We start from the raw sequence: 21,337 nt of genomic DNA on the forward strand, positions 1-21,337 counted from the left end.
CATCAAGTGGAGTTTATTAACAAGCGCACTGCGCACAAGATAAAATAGTACTAGTACTTACAGAATAACTAATTAAAACCAGCTTGTAAAATAGATCACTGTGTAGGTGAGCCGCAAAAAAATCCCCTCCAGAACAGTTTGAAAGACCCCCTAAAGTTCTCCCAGCGTATAACCCTTGGGGTGAAATCTGGTGTGGACTGCAGTTAACCTCACTGAACAGCTGGCAATTGAGCATAAGTGTGCATATATTGTCCAGATAGTGTAGCCCAACGCGTTTCTCCCGGGTTTAGACCGGGCTTTTTCAAGGGAAGGTAATGACGATCTAGATAAGAGCAAAGTATACTGTTATTTAAAGCACTATTGGACCAATCAGGTGGGGGGGAGTGGACAGGTAAAATACTCCTCACCTGTGACAACATAGTGGTCTGGTAATTTAATAATATTCAGTACAAATGAGCAAAATAAATATATCATTGCTCACATAAAAAACATCAAAACATCATACAATAAAAACATCTTTTATATCTAATGATGAACACATCTTGTTAGTACTTTCTTGATATGATCCCTAAAACTTGTAGTCTTGCTATGTCTGACCCTTTCTGTTCACAAATTAGAATCGCCAGTGAATATCTATGAGATTTAATATGAGATAGAGATAAAATAAAATGAATAATAACTGAATTAAACAAATTTAGACTGGCCACCAGGAGGAGGTAAAGACACCCCAGCCAAAGGCTTAAATACCCCTCCTTAGAGTGCTGTGTTCCTCTGGATCGGGGAATCGGGTGCCCACTGAGCCATCCATCTCTGAGGATTCTATTTCTCACAAGACGATTTCCCTTCCATCAAGAGTGTGGCCTGTTCCTACGACACGGTTCCGCATGGCCATATCTTTGGCGCTGGCGCATCTGCACCTCCTGGGAGTGTGCTTACAATATTGTCTGTTTCGTAAACCGGGGCTTGTCAGGCTTGGGATCGCCTGGTCCAGTTCAGCCTTCCGGGGGAGCGACTGCCCCTGAGGCCTCAGGAGGTCATCCTTCGGGACCGTTGTTTCGTTTTGTCCCGGTGGAGGTATGTTGCGACTTTCGTTATAGACTGGCGAGCCTTCATGTCCTACTAAGGCACATTTTTGGTGTTGCTGCAGGATCCCACTCTTAAACGGTCTGGGGATTCTCAGTCTTACTCTTCGACTGGCTTGCATACATAGACATAAGGGGATGAAATAATCTTCTTATAGTCTTCGTTATTTGTGTATCCTTTTCCAGTTCTGAGCTTGGAACTCTCGGACCCCTGTTAGGCTGGTCCTGCAGGTCTGTCTGTTCTTCCTGGGCGATAACCTACGGGTTGCCTTATCTTTTATTTTCATCCGGTGAGGTGATTTTTATTTGGTTTAAAGCTCATGTTGTGGTGTGGGGTTTCCTTCGGGAACTTTTCTCTCTGGGATTGATACTCGCGATTTGGATCGTTCTGTTTACAAAAGTCTGTCTGACTGTTCTTTATCCCTCCATCATCAGGGGAGACTATGTGGCCTTGACAGTGCTGGGGCCCTTGGTTTCAGGCTGGTCCTGACTGGGTACAAATCCTTCTGTCTTTCAGGCCTAGTTCAGACACGTGGCACCTATTTATGTCCGGTTGGTCTGGTAAGGGCGCCCAGTCATCATGATATGATTGTGTGATTGTCTTGTTTTACAAGCTTCAACTAGCATCCTGAGGGAACTTGAGGGTCCGTGGTTGCTTAGGGGCATGGGGGATCGGTTCAGTCCTCATTCGCATTTCAATCTAGTGGGCCGGGACTCAGTTGAGATCCATGGCGACATGTTCAGTTGTTTCTGAATTTTTCGGGAACTAGATTGTTCCTTCACATTGTGGGTTGGAGGCTTGGAGGATTTAGGTCCTTCATACCGCTTTTCTTACAGTTTTGCCTTTTATGGTCTCTTTGGAAGTGTCCTTTTTGGGCTTATTCCATTTAGAGCTTCTCTTCTTTTGGGTTGAGACTTTCTGGAAGTGAAGGCTGTGAGGCTCTGTCTTCCTTCGGGAGTTAGTCGTCTCCATATCAGAGGCGATAGGTGGTGTTGTCTCTTTTTCCAAGCTTTTTCCTTAGAGGATGTTTTTCTGCCTGGGTTCGGGATGCTTTGCATTCTTCTCCCTTGGATGTGGTCCTCTGGAACGTTAATCTGAAAGGATTATGGAGATTAGACTTCTACTCTCTTTCAGGTGACTCTGTTCTTGTTTTCATTTCCCTTAGTGCTGCCCTTGGGCACCCGAGCTCTGTTGGAGTGAGTCCCCCCCTATTTTTTTCTTTTCTTTCATTCCCTGGGGCTTGTGGTTGGGGTCTTCTGTCCCCCTGTCTATCAGACATGTCTGTTGCTTGGGCTGGTCTGGTTTTGGAGCAGGATCTGAGATCTGTTGCTCTGCTATTTCGTCCTCAGAGCATTTGAGGTACAGTAAGCCTTTTTGATGTTTCTCCTTTCTCCAAATTCAAGATTTGTGGGAAGGACTGGCGGCTCTTAGATAGCCAGCGACGTTATCCGTTGGTTAGTGGATACTTAGCAATCTGAAGGATCCTATTTTCAGCTGCTTTCTACTTGCCCTGTAAGTATTTAAGTTTCAGAGTCATTTTTAGATGACTGCAATGTGCAGTGTTTTTGATTCAGGTGTTGTTAGTCAGACCCATCTGAGCTTGCTGCACAAGGTTTCTTTCTGAATATTTTGGTATTCTGCTATACCTTTTTGCAACTTGGGGACCTTCGTCTTCAGTTGCTTTCTAGAGTGCGGTTGCTCTGTGTTAGGGGAAGATCCTCTCTCTGTTTCAGACTCCTGGCCTTATCCCGTGATTTCTGTATTTCTGGGGTCTGGGCGTTGCCTCCCCTTGTTTCTATGAGGCTGGTTGGGTCTCTGTTAGCCTGACCCGGTTTCTCAGGTTTTTGCTCTGTGTTTTTCTTTAGGACTCATTGTGTGGAAGCTACCTCAGCATACTAATGCACTGTGGCTACTCTGCACTCTAACAAAACAGAGGGTTGCAAGTTTGATCCCTGGCGAGGTCTACTCAGCCTTTCCTCCTTTCAAGGTTGATATAATTCTCTGTGCCTTTTCTTCCTTGTGGAAGAATACGGTAGTTTGTTCCCTTTGTTTAGTAAAGGGTGTGTTGTTTAGAGACCGACTGCTGGGGACGGTGTCTCTTGGAGGCTGTTGATTCAGTAGAGTCTAGTTCCTACGGGCCCTCGCAAGGATGTGGACTATCTTCGGGTCAGTGTCCTTGGGCCTTTTCTTTTTTTTTCAAAGTTGTTCTTGGCTTCGGACGAAGCGGGATTTTGTTGTGTAAGGGTTTTCAGACCAGGTGCCCTCAGAATGGGCGGCCTCTTGTACCCTCCTGTTTTTGCATTCAGTGTCCTCTATAGCTTGAGTATTGTTTTCCAAAAAGTAATGACTGCAGCTGTGGACTCTTTCCATTTATGAAGAAAAACTTAAATTATGCTTACCTGATCATTTTCTTTTCTTCAGATGGAGAGAGTCCACAGCTCCACCCGTATATTTTCTGTGGGGCGTCTGTTATTTTTGTTCTTTTTACTGTTCCTTGTTCCTCGGCAGAATGATTGGGGGATGAGGGAAGTAGAAGGGGTATTTAAGCCTTTGGCTGGGGTGTCTTTACCTCCTCCTGGTAGCCAGGTTCTAAATTCCCAAATGTAATGAATGCAGCTGTGGACTCTTTCCATCTGAAGAAAAGAAAATTATCAGGTAAGCATAATTTAAGTTTTTGTCCTGTTTATTAGAATCCGTACTTATTCTATTGCACAAATATTTTAAAATGTTTTATCATTAAATTGCCATCCCATTGAATTTTCCTTTATCCCATTTGCCCTTTTTAATCTTCATTATTTTATTATTCAGAAAGCATTTAAAAAAAGACAACGCTCAAATATATTACATCCTGATTAGAATGAAAATGCATCCTAATTGTCCTCTGAAGAAAAGATTAGATACCTAGGATTCTACATTGTGGTTCCCATTATGTTACAGGAACTCAGGATCACCTATAATTTTTAGAGTCAAGAGGTCTAAAATAAAGTATATTGCAAAGCTATTTCTTTCCTAAGACATGGAGAGTCCACAACGTCATTCCAATTACTAGTGAAATATTCACTCCTGGCCAGCAGGAGGCGGCAAAGAGCACCACAGCAAAGCTTTCCTATGTTTTCCTAACATATTTGCTGCCCTAGTCACAGAAAGCCAGAGTTGGTTACTCTGTTCGTTCTTTTTCCTCGGGTCTCTGTAAGGAGTATGTGTCCTTTCACGCCTGGTAAGCTGTCTTCCTGCCGGACAGCTAAATTGCAGGTAAGTGCTTTTGTCTTCTAGGTGTTGGAGACTTGCACTTCAAGAAAATAGTTAACTCTGCAGACTATTGGGACAGGATAATCCTTTATGCATAGGATTTGCTGAGGCAGGCACATTTGTATGTGGAGGCTGGGGATTACATTTTCTTTAATTTGGGAAGTTTTCCTCTGTGGCTCTTTTTGTTAAACTTTTGTAGTGTGGCAAGTTTTATTTGGGGCATGTTGTTGGAAGGGCTGTACAGTGGAGCTGACATGGAGCTGTAAACGGCTTTTATTTCTCCTTTAGTACGGAAGGGAATGCGTGCTTTTAGTTGCTGCCCAGTTCCTGTTTGCCAGTCACGTGATCTTCCTCTCTTTGGACTTGGTGTACCATCACTTAGTTGCTGCCCTTCTGTGTCGGCTGTTGCGACGGATGTGTATACATGCGTTTACAGACTCCTGCTGTCTCCTGTTTATGTAATATCAGGAAAGCCAATCTCAGGAATTTGTGATGATCCCGGAGGATGAAAACATAAAGATACGCGTCTTTCAGGTCTATGGTCGTCATAAACTGACCCTCTTGGACTAAAGAAAGAATGGAATGAATGGTCTCCATCTTGAAGAATGGAACCCTGAGAAATTTGTAGAGACACTTCTTCAGGTCTAAAATGGGTCGAAAAGTTCCCTCTTATTTGGGAACCACAAACAGATTTGGCAGTTGTCAGGTCTCAGGAAATAGCGGTGGCACCCTATCTGGACGACATCTTGGTTCAGGCGCCATCTTTTCAACTAGCAAAATCTCACTTGGAGATCTTGTCTTTTCTTCGTTCCCAGAGTTCCCTTGTTCCAGCTACAAAGGTGGTTTTCTTAGGGACCATCATAGATTCCCTATCTATGAAGATCTTTCTGACGGAGGTCAGAAAAGCAAAAATTATCTCTTCTTGCCTCTCTCTTCTGTCTACTGTCTGACCGTCAGTAGCTCAATGCATGGAGGTAGTTGGTTTGATGGTCGCCTCCATGGACATCGTTCCGTTTGCTCAGTTCCTTTTGAGAGCTCTGCAGTTATGCATGCTCAGACAATGGAACGGAAACCATTCGGATCTGGACCAGTTGACAATAGACTCTTTCTTGGTGGATTTCTCAGGATCATCTGTCTCAGGGAACATACTTCCAGAGACCCTCCTGGGTGATTGTGTCCACAGACGCCAGCCTGCTAGGCTGGGGAGCAGTCTGGGACTCGCTAAAGGCTCAGGGCCTATGGACTCGAGAGGAGTCTTCTCTTTCAATAAATATCTTGGAGTTGAGAGCGATTTTCAATGCTCTAGTGGCCTGACCTCAGTTGTCTATAGCCCGGTTTATCAGATTCCAGTTGGACAACATCACCTCAGTGGCCTACATTAATCACCAGGGAGGAACTCAAAGTTCCTTGGCCATGAAGGAGGTGACTCGGATTATTCCGGGTGGAGACTCGCAATTGTCTCCTCTCTGCCATCCACATTCCAGGAGTGGACAACTAGGAGGCAGATTTTCTGAGCAGATAGACCTTTCATCCCGGGGAGTGGGCCCTCCATCCGGAGGTGTTCTCCAGGTTAACACTCAAGTGGCCGGAGTTGGATCTAATGGCGTCTCGTCAGATCGCCAAGCTTCCAAAGTACGGTTCAAGGTCAAGAGATACTAAGGCCGCCCTGATAGATGCTCTGGCAGTTTTTTGGGATTTCGATCTAGTATAGCTGTTTCCTCCGTTTGTGCTCCTTCCACAAGTTATTGCTCATAGCAAACAGGAGAAAGCATCGATAATTCTAATAGCTCCTGCATGGCCTCGCAGGAGCTATTAGAATTATGCAGACCTAGTAAAGATGTCATCTCGGCCACCTTGGAGGTTGACTGAGGAAGGACCTTCTAACTCGGGGTACTTTCCTCCATCCAAATCTCGTTTTCTGAAGTTGACTGCATGGAGATTGAACACTTAGTACTGTCTAAGCGGGGATTTTTGGAGTCAGTCAGCTTGTTACTCGTAAAATTACCATAAGGTATGGCGTAAATACCTATATTGGTGTGAATTGAAAGGCTTCTCTTGGAGTAGGGTCAGGATTCCTAGAATTTTGTATTTTCTCCAGGAAGGTCTGCAGAAAGGGTTGTCAGTCAGTTCTCTGAAGGGTCAGATTTCTGCACTGTCTGTTCTTTTACAGAAACGTCAGGCGGATGTGCCAGATGCTCAATGTTTTTGTCAGGCCCTGGTTAGAATCAGGCCTGTGTTTAAATCTGTTGCTCCTCCTTGGAGCTTGAACCTTGTTCCTAAAGTTTTGCAGCAGGCTCCGTTTGAGCCAATGCATTCCTTATGCATTCTTTAGACATTAAGTTATTATCTTGGAAAGTTTTGTTCCTTATTGCTATTTCCTCTGCTCATAGAGTTTCTGAACTTTCAACTTTACAGTGTGATTCCCTTTACCTTGTTTTTCATGCAGATAAGGCGGTTCTTCGTACTAAATTGGGGTTTCTCCCTAAAGTGGTTTCGGATAGAAATATTAACCAGGAAATTGTTGTTCCTTCTCTCTTTCCTAATCCTTCTTCTCAAAAGGAACGTCTCTTGCATAACTTGGTTGTTGTGCGCGCTTTAATATTCTACCTCCAGTTTGTTTCTCAGGATAGCGTAGGGGTCAGAAGGCAACTTCTTCTCTTTCCCTCTGGTTGAGAAGTATTATTCGTTTTGCTTATGAGACTGCTGGTCAGCAGCCTCCTGAGAAAATTATGGCTCATTCCACTTGGGCTGTCTCCTCTTCTTGGGCTTTCAAGAATGAAGCTTCTGTGGAACAGATTTACAAGGCTGCAACTTGGTGTCCTCTGCATACTTTTTACAAATTTGATACTTTTGCCTCGGCTGAGGCTTCTTTTGGGAGAAAGGTTCTTCAATCTGTGGTACATTCGGTTTAGGCCTGCTGCCTTGTTCTCCCTCCCTGTTCATTCCGTGTCCACTAGCTTGGGTATTGGTTCCCACTAGTAATTAGAATGTCGTTGGGGACTCTCCATGTCTTAGGAAAGAAAACAAAATGTATGCTTACCTGATAAATTTCTTTCTTTCCGGACATGGACAGTCCACGACCCCTCCCTTAATTAAGACAGTGTTTTCTTTCATGTAATTGGCAAGAGTCCATGAGCTAGTGACGTATGGGATATACAATCCTACCAGGAGGGGCAAAGTTTCCCAAACCTCAAAATGCCTATAAATACACCCCTCACCACACCCACAATTCAGTTTTTACAAACTTTGCCTCCTATGGCGGTGGTTAAGAAAGTTTGTGCTAAGATTTCTACGTTCATATGCGCTTCTCAGCATTGTTGAGGCCCGATTCCTCTCAGAGTACAGCAAATGTCAGAGGGACGTGAAGGGGAGTATCACTTATTGAATATGATGATTTCCCTAACGGGGGTCTATTTCATAGGTTCTCTGTTATCGGTCGTAGAGATTCATCTCCTACCTCCCTTTTCAGATCGACGATATACTCTCAATTTACCATTACCTCTACTGATAACTGTTTTAGTACTGGTTTGGCTATCTGCTATATGTGGATGGGTGTATTTTGGTAAGAATGTTTTTTTATTACTTAAGACACCTCAGCTATGGTTTGGCACTTTATGCATTTATATAAAGTTCTAAATATATGTATTGTACTTATATTTGCCATGAGTCAGGTTCATGTATTTCCTTCTGCAGACTGTCAGTTTCATATTTGGGAAATATAAACATTTTTTTAAGAAATGCATTTCTTACCTGGGGTTTAGTCTTTTTTTCAATTGACTACTTCTTGCAAATTGCGGGCGGTATTAGGCCCGCGGGTGCGTCAAATGCTAAACTTTATTGCGTCATTCTTAGCGCGAAAATATTTTTGGCGTGAAAAAATACGTCTGACGCAACTTCGTCCTTTCCGGCGTCATACTTGACGCCAAGACCTTTCACACAGTTGCGTCATTAGTGACGCGAGTGTGTCATTTCCGGTTATTTTTGGCGCCAAACTTTTTCATTATTTCAATACCCCATTGATGTTTGCCTCTTGCCTTTTTCTCTATCAGAGGGCTATGCTATTTGCATTTTTTCCCATTCCTGAAAGGAAATAGATAATTTTGCTTTATATGTTGTTTTTTCTCTTTTTGCAAGATGTCTCAATCTGATCTTGCCTCAGAAGTTTCTGCTGGAACATTGCTGCCTGACATCGGTTCTACCAAAGCTAAGTGCATTTGTTGTAAAATTGTAGAAATTGTTTCGCCGAATGTCATTTGTAATAGTTGTCATGATAAACTTTTACATGAAGATAGTGTATCCATCAGTAATAGTACATTGCCAGTTGCAGTTCCTTCAACTTCTAATGTGCATGATATACCTGTAAATTTTAAAGAATTTATTTGTGATTCTATCCTGAAGGCTTTGTCTGCATTTCCACCTTCTAATAAACATAAAACGGTCTTTTAAAACTTCTCATTTAGTTGATGAAATTTCAAATGACCAACAACATAATAATTTATCCTCTTCTGATGAGGATCTATCTGATACAGAAGATCCTTCCTCAGACATTGACACTGACAAATCTACTTATTTAAAATAGAGTATATGCGTTCTTTATTAAAAGAAGTGTTAATTACTTTGGATATTGAGGTAACCAGTCCTCTTGACGTTCAGTCTAATAAACGTTTAAATGCTGTTTTGAACCTCCTGTGGTTTTCCAGGGTTTTTTTTTTTCCTATTCCTGAGGCTATTTCTGATATGATTTCTAAGGAATGGAATAAGCCAGGTACTTGTTTTATTCCTTCTTCAAGGTTTAAAAAATTGTATCCTTTACAAGCAAAATCTATAGAGTTTTGGGGAAAAATCCCCAAAGTTGATGGGGCTATTTCTACTCTTGCTAAACGTACCACTATTCCTATGGAAGATAGTACTTCCTTTAAGGATCCTTTAGATAGGAAGCTTGAATCTTTATATTCAGGTCATCTTCTCAGACCTGCAATTTCTTTGGCTGATGTTGCGGCTGCATCAACTTTCTGGTTGGAGAATTTAGCGCAACAAGAATTGGATTCTGACTTATCAAGCATTATTCGCTTACTGCAATAGGCTAATCATTTTATTTGTGATGCCATTTTTGATATTATCAAAATTGATGTTAGATCCATGTCTTTAGCTATATTAGCTAGAAGAGCTTTGTGGCTTAAATCTTGGAATGCTGATATGACATCTAAATCTAGATTACTATCTTTCTTTCCAAGGTAATAATTTATTTGGTTCTCAGTTGGATTCTATTATTTCAACTGTCACTGGGGGAAAGGGAGTTTTTCTGCCTCAGGATAAAAAACCTAAAGGTAAATCTAAGGCTTCAAACCGTTTTCGTTCCTTTCGTCAGAATAAGGAACAAAAACTCAATCCTCCCCTCAAGGAATCTGCTTCCAATTGGAAGCCTTCCTCAAATTGGAATAAATCCAAGCCATTTAGGAAACCAAAGTCAGCCCCTAAGTCTGCATGAAGGTGCGGCCCTCATTCCAGCTTAGCTGGTAGTGGGCAGATTAAGGTTTTTCAAGGATATTTGGATAAAATATGTCCAAAATCAATGGATTCAGAGCATTGTCTCTCAAGGGTATCGAATAGGATTCAGAGTAAGACCTCCTGTGAGAAGATTTTTTCTCTCACGTATCACAGCAAATCCAGTAAAAGCTCAGGCTTTTCTGAAGTGTGTTTCAGACCTGGAGTCATCAGGGATAATCATGCCAGTTCCTTTTCAGGAACAAGGTTTGGGGTTTTATTCAAATCTATTCATTGTCCCAAAAAAGGAAAATTTATTCAGACCAGTTCTGGATCTGAAAATTTTGAATCGTTATGTAAGAGTACCAACTTTCAAGATAGTGATAATAAAGGACTATTCTGCCTTTTGTTCAGCGAGGACATTATATGTCCACAATAGACTTGCAGGATGCATACCTTCATATTCCGATTCATCCAGAACATTATCAGTTTCTGAGATTCTATTTTCTAAACGAGCATTACCAATTTGTTGCTCTTCCATTTGGCCTAGCAACAGCTCCAAGAATCTTTTCAAAGGTTCTGGGTTCCCTACTCTCTGTAATCAGAGAACAGGGTATTGTGGTGTTTCCTTATTTGGACGATGCCTTGGTACTAGCTCGGTCTTTACGTACTGCAGAATCTCACACAAATCAACTAGTGTTGTTTCTTCGGAAACATGGTTGGAGGATCAATTTACCAAAAAGTTTCTTGATTCCTCAGACAAGGGTCACCTTTTTAGGCTTCCAGATAGATTCAGTGTCCATGACTCTGTCTCTAACAGACAAGAGACGTTTAAAATTGGTTGCAGCCTGCCGGCACCTTCAGTCTCAGTCATTCCCTTCAGTGGCTATGTGCATGGAAGTTTTAGGTCTCATGACTGCAGCATCTGACGCGATCCCCTTTGCTCGTTTTCACATGAGACCTCTACAGCTTTGTATGCTGAACCAATGGTGCAGGGATTATACAAAGATATCACAATTAATATCCTTAAATCCCAATGTACGAAACTCTCTGATGTGGTGGATAGATCACCATCGTTTAGTTCAAGGGGCTTCTTTTGTTCGGCCAACCTGGACTGTGATCACAACAGATGCGAGTCTTTCAGGTTGGGGAGCTGTTTGGGGATCTCTGACAGCACAAGAGGTTTGGAAATCTCAAGAGGCGAGATTACCAGTAAATATGTTAGAACTCCGTGCAATTCTCAGAGCTCTTCAGTTTTGGCCTCTGTTAAAGAGAGAACTGTTCATTTGTTTTCAGACAGACAATATCACAACAGTGGCATATGTCAATCATCAGGGTGGGACTCACAGTCCCCAAGCTATGAAAGAAGTATCTCGGATACTTGCTTGGGCGAAATCCAGCTCCTGTCTAATCTCTGCGGTGCATATCCCAGGTGTAGACATTGGGAGGCGGATTATCTCAGCCGCCAGACTTTACATCTAGGGGAGTGGTCTCTCCATCCAGATGTATTTTCTCAGATTGTTCAGATGTGGGGTCTTCCAGAGATAGATCTCATGGCCTCTCATCTAAACAAGAAACTTCCCAGATACCTGTCCAGGTCCAGGGATGTTCAGGTGGAAGCAGTGGATGCGCTGACACTTCCTTGGTGTTATCATCCTGCTTACATTTTCCTGCCTCTAGTTCTCCTTCCAAGAGTGATCTCCAAAATCATCATGGAACAATAATTTGTGTTGCTGGTGGCTCCAGCATGGCCACACAGGTTTTGGTATTTGGATCTGGTTTGTATGTCCAGTTGCCCACCTTGGCCACTTCCGTTATGGCCAGACCTACTATCTCAAGGTCCGTTTTTCCATCAGGATCTCAAATCATTAAATTTGAATGTATGGAAATTGAACGCTTAGTACTAAGTCATAGAGGTTTCTCTGACTCAGTGATTAATACTATGTTACAAGCTCGTAAATCTGTCTCTAGAAAGATTTATTATAGAGTTTGGAAGACTTACATTTCATGGTGTTCTTCTCATAAATTATCCTGGCATTCTTCAGGATAGTTTGTATAAGGGTTTGTCTGCAAGTTCCTTGAAAGGACACATCTCGGCTCTTTCTGTTTTATTTCACAGAAAGATTGCTATACTTCATGATATACACTGTTTTGTACAGGCTTTAGTTTGTATTAAGCCTGTCATTAAATCAATTTCTCCTCCTTGGAGTCTTAATTTGGTTCTGAAGGCTTTACAGGCTCCTCCATTTGAACCTATGCATTCTTTGGACATTAAACTACTTTCTTGGAAAGAGTTGTTCCTTTTGGCCATCTCTTCTGCTAGAAGAGTTTCTGAGCTATCTGCTCTTTCTTGTGAGTCTCCTTTTCTGATTTTTCGTCAGGATAAGGCAGTTTTGCAGACTTCTTTTCAATTTTTACCTAAGGTTGTGAATTCTAACAACATTAATAGAGAAATTGTTGTCCCTTCCTTATGTCCTAATCCTAAGAATTCTTTGGAAAGATCCTTACATTCTTTGGATGTGGTAAGAGCTTTGAAATATGTGGAAGCTACTAAAGATTTCAGGAAGACTTCCAGTCTATTTGTTTCATTTTCTGGTCCTAGGAAAGGTCAGAAGGCTTCTGCTATTTCCTTGGCTTCTTGGTTGAAACTTTTGATTCATCAAGCTTATTTGGAGTCGGGTCAGGCCCCGCCTCAGAGAATTACAGCTCATTCTACTAGATCGGTCTCCACTTTGTGGGCTTTTAAGAATGAAGCTTCAGTTGATCAGATTTGCAAAGCGGCAACTTGGTCCTCTTTGCATACATTTACTAAATTCTACCGTTTTGATGTATTTGCTTCTTCGGAAGCAGTTTTTGGTGGAAAAGTTCGTCAGGCAGCTGTTTCAGTTTGATTCTTCTGCTTTTGATTTAAGTTTTTTTATTTCAATTATGAAAATAAACGTATTTTTTTGGGTTGTGGATTAATTTTTTCAGCGGAAAATGGCTGTTTTTATTTTATTCCCTCCCTCTTTAGTGACTCTTGAGTGGAGATCCACATCTTGGGTATTGCTATCGCATACGTCACTAGCTCATGGACTCTTGCCAATTACATGAAAGAAAACATAATTTATGTAAGAACTTACCTGATAAATTCATTTCTTTCATATTGGCAAGAGTCCATGAGGCCCACCTTTTTATGGTGGTTATGATTTTTTGTATAAAGCACAATTATTTCCAAATTTCTTTTGTTGATGCTTTCTACTCCTTTCTTTTTCACCCCACTGCTTGGCTATTCGTTAAACTGAATGGTGGGTGTAGTGAGGGGTGTATTTATAGGCATTTTGAGGTTTGGGAAACTTTGCCCCTCCTGGTAGGATTGTATATCCCATACGTCACTAGCTCATGGACTCTTGCCAATATGAAAGAAATTAATTTATCAGGTAAGTTCTTACATAAATTATGTTTGTTTTTTTCAACCTCAGGCACCTCTACACCTTTGTGTTAACTTCTTTTTCCATTTCCCTTCGGCTGAATGACTGGGGGTTATGGGTAAGGGAAGTGACACTTAATAGCTTTGCTGTGGTGCTCTTTGCCACCTCCTGCTGGCCAGGAGTGAATATCCCACTAGTAATTGGAATTATGTCATGGACTCTCCATGTCCGGAAATAAATTAATCAGGTAAGCATAAATTTTGTTTCTTCTGTTAAGTGTGATCAGTCCACGGGTCATCATTACTTCTGGGATATTACTCCTCCCCAACAGGAAGTGCAAGAGGATTCACCCAGCAGAGCTGCATATAGCTCCTCCCCTCTACGTCACTCCCAGTCATTCTCTTGCACCCAACGACTAGATAGGATGTGTGAGAGGACTATGGTGATTATACTTAGTTTTATATCTTCAATCAAAAGTTTGTTATTTTAAAATAGCACCGGAGTGTGTTATTATCTCTCTGGCAGAGTTTGAAGAAGAATCTACCAGAGTTTTTGTTATGATTTTAGCCGGAGTAGTTAAGATCATATTGCTGTTTCTCGGCCATCTGAGGAGAGGTAAACTTCAGATCAGGGGACAGCGGGCAGATGAATCTGCATAGAGGTATGTAGCAGTTTTTATTTTCTGACAATGGAATTGATGAGAAAATCCTGCCATACCGATATAATGTCATGTATGTATACTTTACACTTCAGTATTCTGGGGAATGGTACTTCACTAGAATTACACTGTAAGAAATACATAAAGCTGTTTAATAACTAGAGATTATGTTTAACGTTTTTGCTGGAATGTAAAATCGTTTTCATTTACTGAGGTACTGAGTGAATAAATGTTTGGGCACTATTTTTCCACTTGGCAGTTGCTTAATCTGTTTTCTGACAGTTTCTGTTCTCCCTCACTGCTGTGTGTGAGGGGGAGGGGCCGTTTTTTGGCGCTTTTTCTACACATCAAATATTTCAGTCAGCAACTCATTGTATTCCCTGCATGATCCGGTTCATCTCTACAGAGCTCAGGGGTCTTCAAAACTTATTTTGAGGGAGGTAATTTCTCTCAGCAGAGCTGTGAGAATTATAGTTTGACTGAGATAAAAAACGTTTATTCTGTAATTTGTTTCCTGCTTTCAGAATTTGTTATCTTTGCTAATGGGATTAAACCTTTGCTAAAGTTGTGTTATTTACAAGGATTGAGGCTATAACTGTTTCAATTTATTAATTTTCAACTGTCATAGATCTTCTGTGCTTCTTAAAGGCACAGTACGTTTTAATAATATTCTAATTGAATTGTATTTCCAAGTTACAAGTTTATTTGCTAGTGTGTTAAACATGTCTGATTCAGAGGATGATACCTGTGTCATTTGTTGCAATGCCAAAGTGGAGCCCAATAGAAATTTATGTACTAACTGTATTGATGCTACTTTAAATAAAAGTCAATCTGTACAAATTGAACAAATTTCACCAAACAACGAGGGGAGAGTTATGCCGACTAACTCGCCTCACGTGTCAGTACCTACATCTCCCGCTCAGAGGGAGGTGCGTGATATTGTAGCGCCGAGTACATCTGGGCGGCCATTACAAATCACATTACAGGATATGGCTACTGTTATGACTGAGGTTTTGGCTAAATTACCAGAGCTAAGAGGTAAGCGTGATCACTCTGGGGTGAGAACAGAGTGCGCTGATAATATTAGGGCCATGTCAGACACTGCGTCACAGGTGGCAGAACATGAGGACGGAGAGCTTCATTCTGTGGGTGACGGTTCTGATCCAAACAGACTGGATTCAGATATTTCAAATTTTAAATTTAAACTGGAAAACCTCCGTGTATTACTAGGGGAGGTGTTAGCGGCTCTGAATGATTGTAACACAGTTGCAATACCAGAGAAAATGTGTAGGTTGGATAAATATTTTGCGGTACCGACGAGTACTGAGGTTTTTCCTATACCTAAGAGACTTACTGAAATTGTTACTAAGGAGTGGGATAGACCCGGTGTGCCGTTCTCACCCCCTCCGATATTTAGAAAAATGTTTCCAATAGACGCCACCACAAGGGACTTATGGCAAACGGTCCCTAAGGTGGAGGGAGCAGTTTCTACCTTAGCTAAGTGTACCACTATCCCGGTGGAGGATAGCTGTGCTTTTTCAGATCCAATGGATAAAAAATTAGAGGGTTACCTTAAGAAAATGTTTGTTCAACAAGGTTTTATATTGCAACCCCTTGCATGCATTGCGCCGATCACGGCTGCAGCGGCATTCTGGATTGAGTCTCTGGAAGAGAACATTGGTTCAGCTACTCTGGACGACATTACGGACAGGCTTAGAGTCCTTAAACTAGCTAATTCATTCATTTCGGAGGCCGTAGTACATCTTACTAAACTTACGGCGAAGAATTCAGGATTCGCCATTCAGGCACGCAGGGCGCTGTGGCTAAAATCCTGGTCAGCTGATGTTACCTCTAAGTCTAAATTGCTTAATATACCTTTCAAAGGGCAGACCTTATTCGGGCCCGGGTTGAAAGAGATTATCGCTGACATTACAGGAGGTAAAGGCCATGCCCTGCCTCAGGACAAAGCCAAAGCCAAGACTAGACAGTCTAATTTTCGTTCCTTTCGTAATTTCAAAGCAGGAGCAGCATCAACTTCCTCTGCACCAAAACAGGAAGGAGCTGTTGCTCGCTACAGACAAGGCTGGAAACCTAACCAGTCCTGGAACAAGGGCAAGCAGACTAGGAAACCTGCTGCTGCCCCTAAAACAGCATGAATTGAGGGCCCCCGATCCGGGATCGGATCTAGTGGGGGGCAGACTTTCTCTCTTCGCCCAGGCTTGGGCATGAGATGTTCAGGATCCCTGGGCGCTAGAGATAATATCTCAGGGATACCTTCTGGACTTCAAATACTCTCCTCCAAGAGAGAGATTTCATCTGTCAAGATTGTCAACAATCCAGACAAAGAAAGAGGCGTTTCTACGCTGCGTACAAGAGCTCTTGTTAATGGGAGTAATCCATCCAGTTCCACGATCGGAACAGGGACAGGGGTTTTACTCAAATCTGTTTGTGGTTCCCAAAAAAGAGGGAACTTTCAGACCAATCCTGGACTTAAAGATCCTAAACAAATTCCTAAGAGTTCCATCGTTCAAGATGGAGACTATTCGGACAATTTTACCTATGATCCAAGAGGGTCAGTACATGACCACTGTAGATTTAAAAGATACTTACCTTCACATACCGATTCACAAAGATCATTATCGGTACCTAAGGTTTGCCTTCCTAGACAGGCATTACCAGTTTGTGGCTCTTCCATCCGGATTGGCTACAGCTCCAAGAATCTTCACAAAGGTTCTGGGTGCTCTTCTGGCGGTACTAAGACCGCGGGGAATCTCGGTAGCTCCATACCTAGACGACATTCTGATACAAGCTTCAAGCTTTCAAACTGCCAAGTCTCATACAGAGTTAGTGCTGGCATTTCTAAGGTCACATGGATGGAAGGTGAACGAAAAGAAAAGTTCACTCGTTCCACTCACAAGAGTTCCCTTCCTGGGGACTCTTATAGATTCTGTAGAAATGAAGATTTACCTGACAGAGGACAGGCTAACAAGACTTCAAAGTGCTTGCCGCACCCTTCATTCCATTCAACACCCGTCAGTGGCTCAATGCATGGAGGTAATCGGCTTAATGGTAGCGGCAATGGACATAGTACCCTTTGCACGCTTACACCTCAGACCACTGCAACTGTGCATGCTAAGTCAGTGGAATGGGGATTACTCAGACTTATCCCCTTCTCTGAATCTGGATCAAGAGACCAGAAATTCTCTTCTATGGTGGCTTTCTCGGCCACATCTGTCCAGGGGGATGCCATTCAGCAGACCAGACTGGACAATTGTAACAACAGACGCCAGCCTTCTAGGTTGGGGTGCCGTCTGGAATTCTCTGAAGGCTCAGGGACAATGGAGTCAGGAGGAGAGTCTCCTGCCAATAAACATTCTGGAATTGAGAGCAGTTCTCAATGCCCTCCTGGCTTGGCCTCAGTTGACAACTCGGGGGTTCATCAGGTTTCAGTCGGACAACATCACGACTGTAGCTTACATCAACCATCAGGGAGGGACAAGAAGCTCCCTAGCTATGATGGAAGTATCAAAGATAATTCGCTGGGCAGAGTCTCACTCTTGCCACCTGTCAGCAATCCACATCCCGGGAGTGGAGAACTGGGAGGCGGATTTCTTAAGTCGTCAGACTTTTCATCCGGGGGAGTGGGAACTTCATCCGGAGGTCTTTGCCCAAATACTTCGACGTTGGGGCAAACCAGAGATAGATCTCATGGCGTCTCGACAGAACGCCAAGCTTCCTCGTTACGGGTCCAGATCCAGGGATCCAGGAGCAGTCCTGATAGATGCTCTGACAGCACCTTGGGACTTCAGGATGGCTTACGTGTTTCCACCCTTCCCGTTACTTCCTCGATTGATTGCCAGAATCAAACAAGAGAGAGCATCAGTGATTCTAATAGCACCTGCGTGGCCACGCAGGACTTGGTATGCAGACCTGGTGGACTTGTCATCCTGTCCACCTTGGTCTCTACCTCTGAAACAGGACCTTCTGATACAGGGTCCCTTCAAACATCAAAATCTAACTTCTCTGAAGCTGACTGCTTGGAAATTGAACGCTTGATTTTATCAAGACGTGGGTTTTCTGAGTCAGTTATTGATACCTTAATACAGGCTAGGAAACCTGTTACCAGAAAGATTTACCATAAGATATGGCGTAAATACCTATATTGGTGTGAATCCAAAGGTTACTCTTGGAGTAAGGTTAGGATTCCTAGGATATTGTCTTTTCTACAAGAAGGTTTAGAAAAGGGTTTATCTGCTAGTTCATTAAAGGGACAGATCTCAGCTCTGTCCATTCTGTTACACAAACGTCTGTCAGAAGTTCCTGACGTCCAGGCTTTTTGTCAGGCTTTGGCCAGGATTAAGCCTGTGTTTAAAACTGTTGCTCCACCATGGAGTTTAAACCTTGTTCTTAATGTTTTACAGGGCGTTCCGTTTGAACCCCTTCATTCCATTGATATAAAGTTGTTATCTTGGAAAGTTCTATTTTTAATGGCTATTTCCTCGGCTCGAAGAGTCTCTGAATTATCAGCCTTACATTGTGATTCTCCTTATTTGATTTTTCATTCGGATAAGGTAGTCCTGCGTACTAAACCTGGGTTCTTACCTAAGGTAGTTACTAACAGGAATATCAATCAAGAGATTGTTGTTCCTTCTTTATGCCCAAATCCTTCTTCAAAGAAGGAACGTCTACTGCACAATCTGGATGTAGTCCGTGCTCTAAAATTTTACTTACAGGCAACTAAGGAATTTCGACAAACTTCTTCTCTGTTTGTCATTTACTCTGGGCAGAGGAGAGGTCAAAAAGCTTCCGCTACCTCTCTTTCTTTTTGGCTTCGTAGCATAATTCGTTTAGCTTATGAGACTGCTGGACAGCAGCCTCCTGAAAGAATTACAGCTCATTCTACTAGAGCTGTGGCTTCCACTTGGGCCTTCAAGAATGAGGCCTCTGTTGAACAGATTTGCAAGGCTGCAACTTGGTCTTCGCTTCATACTTTTTCCAAATTTTACAAATTTGACACTTTTGCTTCATCGGAGGCTATTTTTGGGAGAAAGGTTCTTCAGGCAGTGGTTCCTTCTGTATAAAGAGCCTGCCTATCCCTCCCGTCATCCGTGTACTTTTGCTTTGGTATTGGTATCCCAGAAGTAATGATGACCCGTGGACTGATCACACTTAACAGAAGAAAACATAATTTATGCTTACCTGATAAATTCCTTTCTTCTGTAGTGTGATCAGTCCACGGCCCGCCCTGTTTTTAAGGCAGGTAAATATTTTTTAATTTATACTCCAGTCACCACTTCACCCTTGGCTTTTCCTTTCTCGTTGGTCCTTGGTCGAATGACTGGGAGTGACGTAGAGGGGAGGAGCTATATGCAGCTCTGCTGGGTGAATCCTCTTGCACTTCCTGTTGGGGAGGAGTAATATCCCAGAAGTAATGATGACCCGTGGACTGATCACACTACAGAAGAAAGGAATTTATCAGGTAAGCATAAATTATGTTTTTTACTACCCATAAGTGAACATTTTATATTACAATCTGTATGCCTAATTTCCCTTTAAACAGTCTTGATTTTATATTTTCTAGGGTCTGCCAATTTCTATGTATGGTGGAACTATGATACCTTCCCATCCTCAACTAGCTGATGGTCCTGGAAGTGCACTCTTCAATGGATTGCATGCGCCAGATGCTGCTTGGAGTCCAATGATAAAGGTTTTACCTAATTCAGGAGAATGCTCTGATTCACAGAAGGTAAAAAAAATTGTTTCTCTTGTTACTTTCTTGAAGACAAACCAAAATACAATAGAATCTGAATGCATTTACTGTGCTTTTTTCCTTCTCCTATTGATATCTAACTGAAATAATGCATGCGCACACACCATTTTTCCAAAGAGAAATCATGGTATTGACCAAAAACTAAAGGGACATTTTGGGCATTTTTGTAGGTATGCTTGATTATGCAGCTAATCCAGAGCTTATTCTGCAGTAATTCATTGATATTGGCTTTTTGTGGGTCTGTAGCAAGCGTAGATGATTATTGTGCTTTTCCTATATGTTCCTTTTAGAAAATGGAGTTTATACTTAGTGATCCTAATCTCTAGGCAAAGGGTAAAGAGGGGTGTTTGGGTGACGGCATACAGATGGCAAAAAGACAGGTGCAAGGGGCTCCCCCAAACCATTAGGAGACCACTTTTTTTGGTAATTTGTTGGACATAAATTAAAATATCAGTTTCCTTTAGGGATGTATATAATATATATTGAGGATGCTACTTTAAAGGGATATGAAACCATACTCCTTTAGTAAAAACAAATATGCTAAATCAAAGAAAACCTAAAAAGCAACAGGTTGGATAAGGTTGCTGTGACAGTTGGCATTTTGGTAACTTTAAGTTGCATTTGTGTTGTGAGCATGGCCAAAATTGACTCTTATTTTTTTTATTTTATTTTTTTTAATAAAGAATGTCTTTACGTAATCTTAATATTTAATATTTTTTGCTTATTTTAGATATGGCCAGGAACATGGGCACCCCACATTGGAAATGTTCATTTGAAATATGTAAATTGAATTGGAGGATACAGTTCTTCACAAGACGTTGGATACTTGAGAGAGCCCCAGGAATTTTTTTTTTCTGTGAACCTAATTATCCATATTTTAAAGTTGGATTTTATTTCAATTAAAATCTGATTTTCAATCATATCCAAAATTACTTGTAAATTATGAAAATTCTCCTCTGAAGTTTAATATAACAAAACCTACTGCAGTACTTTAAGAATAAATATACCAATTTGCTGCAAAAAATATGGTTATGTTGTTCCATTTTTTCAAAGGGGTAAAACCGAATAATTGTTTACAAACATGAAAACATTTCCTGTCATATAGTGGTTCTACTTTACGTAGCCTGTCAATGTGAACTATTTACCCAAATATTCAATAAAAAAAAAGTGCTCACATTGAATTTGTTTTTTCGTTTGTATCAGGCTTTTATCACTTTAAAATAATTGTCTTCTGTATTCTTAAGTGTCTATTTAAACGTGGAAATGTTGTAAAGGTAGTAACATACACAGACACACTCATACACTGAAACACACACACACTCACACATAAGGATTCACATATAGACACTCTAGCAGACACACAAAGAAACACACTCGGACACAGACACTCAGCACTTGTTTACATTGACCTGACAAGTAATGAGGTAAACTACAGTTTTGTAAAAAAAGGAGGTTTAGAAAACAAAATATGGAGTTCTGATTATCTTTTTGTAAAGGAAGATGCCAATTAAATGATGACAACAGCATGCAGTGGCTGAAAGGAAGGGCCATGAACTGCCTAAACAATAGTTTAAAGGTTAAATGGTGGATTGGTGACTTCCGGAAAGGTCTCATTAGTCTCAAAGTCTGTAGAAAGATGTGAATAATCAGTAGTAAGGTCAAAATGTCCTAAAAAGGAACAGA

At 41.7% G+C, this 21,337-nt stretch overlaps 1 protein-coding gene across 1 annotated transcript in view; it reads left to right on the forward strand.

The window, feature by feature from the left end:
* Positions 1 to 20,835, forward strand: part of ANKHD1 (ankyrin repeat and KH domain containing 1) — a gene marked incomplete in the record, with an annotated part of 1,187,903 nt that extends 1,167,068 nt beyond the window's left edge. Inside the window, 2 exon segments of the mRNA XM_053717232.1 lie at positions 19,466 to 19,630; positions 20,385 to 20,835. Coding sequence (XP_053573207.1) covers positions 19,466 to 19,630; positions 20,385 to 20,444 — 225 coding nt within the window.
* Between the last annotated feature and the right edge of the window lie 502 nt (positions 20,836 to 21,337).

This window comes from Bombina bombina, chromosome 6 (genome assembly GCF_027579735.1).
Source record: "Bombina bombina isolate aBomBom1 chromosome 6, aBomBom1.pri, whole genome shotgun sequence".
Lineage (NCBI taxonomy): Eukaryota > Metazoa > Chordata > Amphibia > Anura > Bombinatoridae > Bombina > Bombina bombina.